This window comes from Sinocyclocheilus rhinocerous, unplaced genomic scaffold, assembly GCF_001515625.1.
Source record: "Sinocyclocheilus rhinocerous isolate Xijiao unplaced genomic scaffold, SAMN03320098_v1.1 scaffold178, whole genome shotgun sequence".
Classification (NCBI taxonomy): Eukaryota; Metazoa; Chordata; class Actinopteri; order Cypriniformes; family Cyprinidae; genus Sinocyclocheilus; species Sinocyclocheilus rhinocerous.
Window position 1 is genome coordinate 1,352,793 of NW_015653463.1, and position 11,667 is coordinate 1,364,459.

At 37.0% G+C, this 11,667-nt stretch overlaps 1 protein-coding gene across 6 annotated transcripts in view; it reads left to right on the plus strand.

Moving 5' to 3' along the window:
* The window catches only part of sec31a (SEC31 homolog A, COPII coat complex component), a 34,129-nt gene extending 22,794 nt beyond the window's left edge, over positions 1-11,335 (plus strand). For 2 of the 6 annotated variants that reach the window (XM_016522123.1, XM_016522128.1), the window contains 7 exons: positions 1,903-2,256; positions 3,535-3,570; positions 4,095-4,153; positions 4,235-4,486; positions 4,605-4,715; positions 5,688-5,759; positions 10,476-11,335. In XM_016522123.1, the coding sequence (XP_016377609.1) occupies positions 1,903-2,256; positions 3,535-3,570; positions 4,095-4,153; positions 4,235-4,486; positions 4,605-4,715; positions 5,688-5,759; positions 10,476-10,655 (1,064 nt within the window). In that variant the 3' untranslated portion in view covers positions 10,656-11,335. The remainder of the gene's footprint in view (positions 1-1,902; positions 2,257-3,534; positions 3,571-4,094; positions 4,154-4,234; positions 4,487-4,604; positions 4,716-5,687; positions 5,760-10,475) is intronic. The other 4 variants (XM_016522125.1, XM_016522124.1, XM_016522126.1 and 1 more) reach the window with 4 other exon arrangements.
* Positions 11,336-11,667: the final 332 nt, after the last annotated feature.

Genomic DNA, 11,667 nt, shown 5'->3' on the forward strand with positions numbered 1-11,667 from the left:
TGTTTAAAAAAACTTCCCAAATTAGATAAACGGCAAAAGTCAACAGGCTTTTCAAAATCCAAACTATTGCTAAACAGGTGCTTTTGCATCTAGTTTCGAAACTAAATCATCCGCGATCGTCTTGTCTGTCTCACCTCACTCTTCTTGTCAGTCAGCTCGACTCACTCTCCTCACTGGAGAAATTAAATCTGATCTGTGATGCAACTGTCGTTCGGCTGCATTGAGCAGCCGCGTTCAGTTTTTAATTGTAGTGTCTGTTCTTTTACTGAACTAAATTATTTTTATTACTATAAAAAATCAAAACGTCGGTGGGCAAGTGACGTAACCGGTGTTTCGGCTTAACACCGGTATCACCATCAGCACCGTCTATCATGGCAAGCCTAGCTTAAAGGTGACACATTAAAAAGCTTTCACCTATCAGTTTACGTTTAGCTACTTCTTACCTCACACACTTTCACCTGTAAAACTCTTTGTGAATTGGTCATGTCAAACATTTTGACGTTGACGAGCGCCGTTAGATTAACTCTTTCTAGACAGCTGGCTATTTAATCAATTCAAATTTTCAACAGTTTGCCAATTCAAGTGCCCACAGAGCAAAACAACACAAAAACTAAGCCAATTCACTTAACGATGGCCTGATATTGGCCGATGGCCGACCACTGACTTGTTGGCTGTGTTCAAAATCGCAGGTGGTACTTTTTATCGAGTAATTACTTTGCACCAAGTAAAAAAAGTACAATCTAAATAGTATGAATGTAATCTGGACATACTATATCTGCCATGTTGTCTTTGTCATGTAACCAACCTGCATCAGTTTCCTGTCATTTCAAGCTTTCATTTAATACTTTATAAAAGCAGTAAGCCTCGTGAAGCCGTGGATTACAGTGAATTTGTAACAGCTAATGGGCGGAGCGTCGTGCCTAAAACCCCCTTAGCTGTTATAAATTCACTGTAAACCACGGCTTCACGGGGCTTATTGCTTTTATAAAACGGTTATTCCATATACATAGTAAGGTTTCACAAAATAAAACAAAGCAAATAAAATTTTATGATTTTAATAAAAACATTATTCTTCCGCCAAACAATGTAGTTCCTCAGAAATGGTTGTGGTTTGCAACAAAGTGGTTGCCGAGCAACACGCAAACAAAGGTGTATGTTTGTAGAGTAATATACAACAGCTTCGAACGCGGCTCAACCAATCAGAATCAAGGACCGGAACTCTCCGTTTTATAATTATGCTTTTTGATTGCCAAAAAAAAAAACGTTTTTTTTAAATAGTTTTAGTTTTACTTTAAAAAATTGCAATACTGGTTTGTGGTGGATTGTTTTGACTTGCTCAGTAAGCATCTGCCGAGATCAACCTTGGAAATACACGGAAATCCATTAAAAACACCTCATAATAAACCACAACAGCTAGATTTGCACAGGCAAGTGACACTCACTAAAAATCTGGTTTCCCCTTACGAAAATGAACCATGGTTTTATTATAGTAAAAGTGTAGTAACCATGGTTTTAGGCTTATTGATTACCATTTGTATAACCAGAATTACATGGTCAAACTATAGTTAGTGTAGCAAAACCATGGTTAATTTGTGGTCACCATAGTTTAATGTTGTTGTTGTTGTTGTTTTATTTGTAGTAAAACCATGGTTAATTTTGGTGCAGAAATGAGTTCACCAACAAGTGTAAACTTAAGCAATGCATGGTGTTTTGTACGGATGCTGGCTGCTGTAAAATCTTTGCATGAACTTTTTGCTCAGTATGTACTCAGATGTATGTTAACAGTACATATCATTTCACTAGAGCTGTTTATTAATGTTTGCACGCTCCTAACTGCGGCTAAACTGTGAAATGACTCTGAATGACTAACTGCCTGTTGTCTCCTCTCCTCATGATCTTCAGACTATCCTCCTGCTCAGCAGTTCATGCCTGCCGCCGGGACTCCTGGCATCTATCAGCCTCTTCAGTACTCTTCTTCTACAGCTTCTCCTCTTCCTCCTCCACCCTCCTCCTCCTCCTCTGCCGCTGCTGTCTATCCTCCACAGTTCATGCACCCTGCCTCCTCTCAGCCAGCAGCTCCTCCTGTGATTTCTGGTTCTCCTCAGGGCCAGCCTTTCTCTCCTCCTCCTCTCTCTTCTGGCGTGTCTTTCCAGCACGGTGGGCCAGGGTCGCCCACGGCTTATCTTCCTCCTCCGGTCGCCAGAGCTCCAGGTATTCAGACTGAACCCGCACTGTTTCCAGCCTCCCAGAGAGCAGGTCTGCACTCAGCACCAGATCTAACACATACAAGCAGTGACTGATGAGAATCATCAGGTGTTTCATATATATTGCAGTCAAAAGCCTTTTCTGCTCTCCAAACAAAAAACAGTAAAAACAGTAATTTTGTGAAATGTTACTACAATTTAAAATAACTGTTTTCTATGTGAATATATTCTGTGATCAAAGCTGTATTTTCAGCATCATTACTCCAGTCTTCAGTGTCACATGATCTTCAGAAATCAGTCTAATATGATGATTTGCTGCTCCGTTGCTGCTCACTTAATAATAGTTCTTATTTTGAATCTTAAAAACATCTATTGGAAATAGAGACATAATATTTCAAAGAATTCTGTCACTTTTGATCAGTTATTTGCATCAATCTAACATCTAACAGAATGTACATATATATATATATATATATATATACACACTGGTGTGAAAAAGTGTTGGCCCCCTTCCTGATTTCTTATTTTTTTCATGTTTGTCACACTTTTAATGTTTCCGATCATCAAACAAATTTAAATATTAGTAAAAGATAACACAAGTGAACACAACATGCAGTTTTTAAATATACAATTGTTTTTGTTGTTATTAAAACTCACTTCAAGCTTTTCAATGGTAATGTATGACAGTTTTCACAAAAATATTGGGACTTTTCAACATGGATAATAATCTGAAATGTTTCTTGAGCAGCAAATCAGCATATTAGAATGATTTCTGAAGATCTTGTGACACTGAAGACTGGAGTAATGATGCTGAAAATACAACTTTGATCACAGAAATAAATTACATTTGAACATACATTCACATAGAAAACAGTTAATATAAACTGTAATGATATTTCACAATATTATAGGTTTTTTGATCAAATAAATATAGCCTTGGTGAGTTTGAAAAGGCTTCTTTAAAAAACATTAAAAATCCTAAATATTTTAGACTTTATATATATTATAGATAGTAGTTCTTGTTCATTATAGCTTTAACACAGTTGTTACAGGTAAGCTTGCAGACTCATTTAAACAAATCTGATTGGCTGTTTGCGGGGCTATTTTTGAACTAATAAAGACAAAAAGGTGATTAAAAGTGGTGTTCAGTCGAGTTGTACACTCACAGTTAAAAATTATTACCAGTGGTGAACTGGTGCTGTTTATTACTTGTTTATTACATGTTTATTACATGAGTTACATACGTTTATTTCAGTTTTAATCTAAAATCTCTGTTGCATTAAAAACGTTGTTGGACACGTCATGCGTCAGCTACCTTATGTATTTGCAGGAGGATTAAATCAAGACTCAGCCTGGTCTTTGGAAGGTGAATTTATAAAGAGAGTTATAACAATCTAGCATGGAGGACCGTAATTGTCCGTCTTGGATTATTAATAAATAATTGCAAGATTCACTAGAATTTTTCACAGTGATTTTGTTTTTCTCAAGTAATTCTAAAATGAATTAATCACTCATTTATGATCATGATATTATAATCAAGTATTGGCTGTAAATAGATACAAGGACATAAGCAGTCATTTTGCTCTGCATTTGCACGGTAAGTTTGGTAAACGTCACTGTGGCTGTAAATAACTTATGCCTTAAATTTTAAAATGGCGTATTTTGTTAGTTGTCCAATATAATTGATTGTTTTCTTGCGTTCAATGGTGCATGCAGAACAAATCTTTAACTGTTGAGTCCTGCAATAGTTGTGATTAAGAACCTACTTCCAATCAGCATGATATAATATTCATTAACAACTCTATCCTCTCCATTCTGAGAGTTAAACTGGACCATGCATTGCCGCCAATTGAAATCCAAAATGAAATGATCTCTCCTGTTCCTCTGCAGGACCTCAGAACGGCTGGAACGATCCTCCTGCACTCAACAGAGCTCCCAAAAAGAAGAAGGTGAGTTTGACGATCGTCTGCTTGCTCATAACCTACGTGGATTGGACTTTCAGAAAAACATCTTGTGCTTTTGGTCTCTAGATGCCAGAAAACTTCACTCCACCAGCCCCCATTACAGCACCCATCATGGCCCCTCTAGGAGACCCTCAGGTCCCTGCTGCCCAAACCATGCAGACCCTTCAGCCGCAACAACAGGGTCCAGATCAGCCTGTGGGCCCAGCCACCTTCAGCCCCATCCAGCAGCAGCCACTGGGACCCCCGGGCAGAAACCTCAGCATGCCTCGGGGCAACATGGAGGGTGCGCCTGGAGCGCCAATTGGAGATGTCATAAAGGTATTCGTTTATGTACAATAAACCTATAGTGCTAACCTGTAAATGTTTGTCGGAAGTGTATTCGTGGTCGTACACTTGGTGTTTTACCCATATTATACTCTATTCTCATCCACTTCAGTCCATACCGACTGAGAAGATCACTAAGAAGCCAATCCCTGAGGAGCACATGGTTCTGAAGACCACTTTTGAGGGACTGAACCAGAAATGCTTGGCTGCTGCTTCAGACCCGGTTTGTTTACAGTGAAGTGACACTATTAAGAGCAATCGCTTGTTTCATGATTTCTTGGTCTTCCAAAGTTACAAAAAAACAAAAAACAGATGTGCATGTCAGAAATCATTATTGGGTATTGGAAGCAGATAGCATTGACTTTACTTGCTTCAAACAGTAAATTAATGCCAGGCTTCAGAAGTGCTAATGAGTTAAGGCCCGTTCACACCAAGGACGATAACTATAAAGATAACGATAAAGATATAGTTCTAAAAATCGTTCTCAATATTAAAGAGTCCACACCACAGCTGTAACGATAAAGGCACAGAGAAACGATATCATTGGAGTCACTTTCAGAACGATTTTTTTCCAGCTGATGAACGATAAAAACATTGACACCCAATCAGAATCAATCCTGCTTTAACGAGCTGGAGAATTTAAAGCAGCAGAGTAGCGTGCGCTTAGAATAAACAGACGATATCGTTCGCTGGTGTGGACACTAATATCGTTATCTTTATAATTACCGTTCTTGGTGTGAACGGGGCTTTATCCTTGAATATTATAATGATGTGATACCTGGTTTTACAAAATAAATTCTACAACTCTGTATTTAGAATCTTTAGTGAGAATACTGTTTATTAAAAACACCAACAAAAACACACCAGTGTTTCAAATATCAGATATATATGTGTGTTGTTGTTGTTGTTTTTAATTGATCATTTTTTGATTTTTAATGTAATGAATTATTACATTAGCTATTTATTTTAAGATATAATAATCAGCTTCTTAATGATATAATATTTCTACTCCAATTCATTGTTGAAATATAAACATTTAAATATTGACTATTAAAAACTTATTATCATGACAAAATTATTCAAGCATACATTAATTACAATATCAGGTAAAGTTAAATGTTTAAAAAAAATTTAATAAAGTACATATATTTAGCAAAATTCCAAGTAAACAAGTTTTCCCCCTTCATCCTAACAGCAAACCAAGAGGAAGTTGGATGATGCTCATAAGAGGCTCGAGTATCTCTATGACAAGCTGAGAGAGCAAACCGTGAGTATTTACTGTGAATGAACACTCACTTTCATGTAATCTAGTGGTAATACCACAAGTAGGGGAGTGCGATATGACGATTTTTGATCGTGGACGATAAAAATGTCTCGACGATCTGCTTTTGAAGAAATATCGTAGTATCGTGCTACAGCACTCATTCTATCAGTTACAGTTCTGACGCCTCCATCTCAATATACTGTACAATGCCACATACATTCACATTAGGGGTGCAACGGTTCTCGGTAAAAAATCGAACCGTACCGTTCTCCACACAGGGTTCGGCATGCGCAGTGAGAAGATCTGTGTGCGCGTGAACCCGCGTCTCAGAAAGCGCACAAATATTAAGCTGTCTGTGAAGTATTGTTTAAATGGACAAATTCACACACAAATTATGTCAAAATGCCCGTCTTGGTGAGTATCCTAGCAGACATAGCCGGCTGAACGTACTGTATCAGTGCACTGGATCAGTGCATTCTCTTAAAGTGACAGCACTTTCTTAATGTTAATCAAACAGCAACAACACGGAAATCTCTCACTGCTCTTGATTTAATAACTTTTGTAACTTTAATAAGGATTAATCTTTAATTTATACAGTCAAATATGCAATGCTGTTTTACATTTCATTACTTTATTAAATTTCTGTACCTAAAAACTAATGTTAGACCTACCTAAAAAAAACAGAAAAACACTGTTTATTTTATTTGTATCTTTTCCCACTGTTTATTTATTTGTGCTGTTACTTGTAGTTAGATTATTGTGGTCGCTCATCCGAAGCGCGTGAACCCGCGTCTCAGAACGCGCTCAAATATTAAGCTCTCTGTGAAGTATTGTGTTTGAATGGACAAATTCACACAAAAATTATGTCAAAATGCCCGTCTTGGTGAGTATCCTAGCAGACATAGTCGGCTGAACGTACAGTATCAGTGCACTGGATCAGTGCATTCTCTTAAAGTGACAGCACTTTCTTAATGTTAATCAAACAGCAACAACACGGAAATCTCTCACTGCTCTTGATTTAATAACTTTTGTAACTTTAATAAGGAATAATCTTTCATTTATACAGTCAAATATGCAATGTTATTTTACATTTGATTTATTCAATTTCTGTACCTAAAAACTATGTTAGACCTATCTAAAAAACCTGAAAAGCACTGTTTATTTTATTTGTATCTTTTTTCACTGTTTATTTATTAGTGCTGATACTTGTAGTTAGATTATTTGTTCTTATTTTCTTTATTTTTATTTGACAATATAGTTTTTTCCCTAAACATAGCACATACCGAACCGTACCGAAACCGTGACTCTAAAACCGTGATACAAACCGAACCGTGAAAAAGTTGAACCGTTCCACCCCTAGTTCCCATATATTTTATAATCTTTTGTTATTTATTTTGTTAGATATGTTTCTCTCTCTATGTATGATAATAGTAATGCTGATGTTGGAGCATACCAAAGTGAAGCGATGTTTGATTCATTTTTCGTCTTCGTCGTCTCTTGCCAGCACTCTACATTATTTGCATGTGCTTTAAAGTCTTGCCGGTTAAACGTTTCATTTGCGCGCTGTTCTGATGTGCGCTTTTTCTGAGCGCGTATGCCTGAAGCGCGCGCACTAAAAACCCTGTCAAACAGCGCCTGATTACTGAACCGAGTTATCTTTTGCGCTAATATTGTCAAAACACACAAGTTTTAAATATAGACTCAGTTGGTTATGTCTAAAATGAAAATAAACAGTTGAGAGAAAAACGGATGCGTGCAGCTCTTAAAGGGACCGTATTAAACATGCAGCCGACTGTTATTAAAGGGATGGTTCACCCTAAAATTTTATCGGAATGTCTATTCACACTAAGGGGCCGTTTACACAACAACATTTTCAGCCAAAAACGGGAAACTTTTTATGCGTTTTGCCTGTTAGTTTACACGACGACTGAGTTTTGGGGACTGAAGACGCATATTTTTGAAAACTAGTTCTAAAGTACAAGTTTTTGAAAATGCCACCGTTGTCGTTTCCGTGTAAACACCCAAAACGGGAATCTTTGAAAACGGTGACGTCATGCGTAGTACGTGTTAGGTATATAGACATGCGCAGTACGTGTCGATTTTAAAGGCAAGCGCGAACAAACATACACAACAATGGCGGAGTACATGGTACTTTTGTTGCTAACGCTTGCCACTGTTGCTAACGCTTCTTCAGCAAAGTGTGGCTTTACTTCACCAATATTACAACCAACAGCGGAGATGCATATACAACATACATTATAATCGTCACTTCCCTACAGGTGCTGTTTACTAACAAGGTGACAGCGCCAACTACTGGCCTTGCATACATAATACAGCGTTTTTGGACGTTTTCGCGGATGTGTGTAAATGCAAATCGTTTTGAAAACGTTGTGTATACGTGACATTTTTTAAAAAGCAAGGGAAAAACTTTTCAGTTTTTGACTACATCATTGTCGCGTAAACGTAGCCTAAGTGCAAATAGCCCGCCTTGTTGGCAGAGGCTATTTACACTAACGCGGCCCACCAACGTGTGATTGGGATAGTCAACACTGAAAAAAGACGCTCCTGAAACATCAGTCTCAGTGGCGTAAATGGTAAGGCGTGTGCTTTTTGACGCGATCGACCCGAGTTCGAACGCCTTTTGCCGAACTTTTTTTCTCCCTTTTCAAATCTCATATCGCATCGGAAAGGCATTTATTTTCAATAAAAATGAAGGAAATAATCAAAGTTTTTAAAAAAAAAGTATTGGTTAGGGTTGGTGTAGGGAGGGCTTTATTGTCCCAATAAGGTGGCATCCATTTAATAATTTGAATTAAAATTATAATTTACACTCAATACATTATTATTACGTACTGTTTTATAATGTACTATAATACTGAGGTGCAGATAATTGCCACTATTTGCAATAAGTAGTATAAATAGCAGAAAATCTTGCTATTTTAACATGGTGTAAATAGAATCAATAGCTATTTGCACTTAGTGTAAATAGCCACTGCCAAATTTAATTTCTGTCATTATTTACTCACGTTGTCCCAAACCTGTATTAATTTCTTTCTTGTGCTGAACACAAAATAAGATATTTTGAAGAACGTGGGTAACCAAACAGTTGCTGGTCCACATTGAATTTGATAGTAGGAAAAAAATACCATGAAAGTCTCTGTGGACCAGCAACTGCTTGGTTTTCCACGTTCTTCAAAATATCTTCTTTTGTGTTCAGCAGAAGATAGAAACTCGGGTTTAAAACTAATTTTGAGTGAGTAAATGATGGTATAAAAATAAAACACTATGACAGAATTGACAGAATTTTTATTCTTTAATGTTAAAACAACAAAACACAAAGAGTAAAATCACTCACTACTGTTGACTGAAAAAATTAATACAGTTGCTTTAATAGCAATCAATCTATATAGTGTTTTATTTTTATGTTTGTTCATTAAATTGCTTGAATGCTCCTGCTAAATACATCACCTATTGTACCTGAAAATAAAACACTGTTTGTGTTTGTTTTATTTGTATATTATGTGTATTTGTAATGTGTATCTTTGTTCTTATTTTTTAATAACATAGATAAAATAATAACAAAGATTTTTATCTTCGCCCACTTTGGCCTAAATATCCGCCATTCTTTTTTTATATTTTGTTACCATGAAAGGCTTTGTCTTTATAATAGGGAAATTAGTTTGGCTGTAAAGGCCGTTTCACACTGAGCGCGATGCGAAAAAGCGAGGCGAATCGCCGACGAACGTTGCTTTCACACCGAGCACGAAACGATTGATTGGCTTCTGCTAATTCACGCCTGCACGCTATAGGAGGTGCCGACCAGCAATGCATTTTTACTCCGATATGTATTTAATATATGGATTTAACATTGTCCACTGCTCAATATACAGCATTAAATATAGCTAAGTTAAGTTTGGTTCTACGCCAGAAACACAAACCATCTATAATGCTTACAAGAAAACATAAATACAAGTACAATTAGCATCGAGCCACATTTGAACATTTATGTGATTATTAATGTTTTTGCTTAAAACCCACTATAAACCATCATCGAGTGCTTGTAATAACTTCCGATTGTGATCTATAGTTGATTTTGATTCTATAATAGGCAGACATGCACTCTTTGTAGGCTATGTTTAATAACGCCACACTGCTTATTGTCATAAACATCCTTCATTGTTATAAAATTACCATGAGCTGCATACAAAACACATACATAATCATATGTCTATTTGCTTTCATGTTTCATGTGTAGAAAAATGTTTGACTCGTTTTTTTTAAACACGGAAGATCTAGAGAGTAAAGACTCATAACACTCACGCCTTTTGTGCAACAGCAGCTGCTGTGGGCACGTGATCTAAGCTCAAATCTGATTGGACGCCCCGTTTCATCGTGGAGCGACGGGGAAAAAAACGACACACAGGACGAAAAAAAAATCCTCGCTTTTTCGCCCCGCGAATGATCGCGCCTGGTGTGAATAGCCCCATAGCGATCTATTGTTTCGATTCCGAATTTTCGCTTTCAGTGTGAAAAGCCCTTAATGCTCAGACAACTTGCAAAATAGTAAAACCAACATGACAAAGAATCGTGATAAAATTGTTAATCGTGATGATATTTTTGCCATATCACCCACCCCTAACCACAAGCTTTAAAATACTACTGGTGTTTAAATATTATATTTAGCAATGTTTTGAGTGCGAGACAATCTCTTCTCTCCAGCTGTCTCCAGCTATTGTCGGTGGTCTGCACAATATGGCCCGCAGCATCGAGTGCCGCTGCTACACCGACGGACTCAACATCCACACACACATCGTGAGCAGCAGCAACTTCAGCGAGACGTCTGCCTTCATGCCCATCCTGAAGGTGGTGCTGACGCAGGCCAACAAACTGGGTGTTTGATATCCACCGTCTGTAACACACACACCAACAAGTATTCCCACACCCCTCAAGCCATCATTCCAGGACCAGATGTGCATATACTTAACCGATTCTTTGTTTTAATGTTGTTGCTATTATTACATATTTGTAATCATGGCAGAGCAGAGTGCAATAGGGCTTTCTCCTTTTATGTCTCCAGTTTTAATGGTAAATTAGCTTCATAAAATGAAATGCGAGTTTTATGCTTTAGTGAAGAATAGCGGCAAGCTAATCGCTTCCAGTGCACCGTGCATCATTCTTAATTTATGCTGTTCATTTGGCATTACTATTTAGATTTTTAAGATGTTTACGATTACCGCAGCTCCTCTGCATTTCAATTTATTTTCTGTGAATCTTCTTTGATTTACATTATGACATCATTTCTGCAGATGAAGTTTGGATATGGCATCAACGTAACATGATAAAAAAAAAATTGCAATTAATTTTTATTTAAGCAGTTTATTTGATTTAGTATTTGGCATTCGTACAATTGGAAATTCACGATTAAATCTTGATTTGTTTGTTTCATAATAATGCTGCCTGTCTTTATTGTACATCACTACATGTTTTAGACATCTTTTCAGATCATACTTCTGAAACAAAGGGGCAAAAAAATTGTGTGGGAAAAAAGGTCAGGCTACAATAAAAGGAATGTTTGTTTTTTTTTTAATCACAGTCTCAGCCAGCTATCGTTTTGTTAATAAGTGTGTTTTGAGCAATTTTGCATATGGCTGCACAAAAGTTTGGAGGCTTGCTCTAAAATGTTGGGTTTTTTTATGCAATCTGTGTATTGTCTCAGTAATTGAGATTGTACTGTAAATCTGATGACTGTTTTGCAGTTTTATTAAAAACAAATTGAGAGCTGGTTTGTTTCTTTTTACAGATGCTTTATTTTATTTGTTAAATTAAGATTCCAGATTTCAAATAGTTGTATTTGAAAGAGTTAGCCACACCTACCTAAAACGGCTTGTTCTAACACGCCCCCACATGTCTA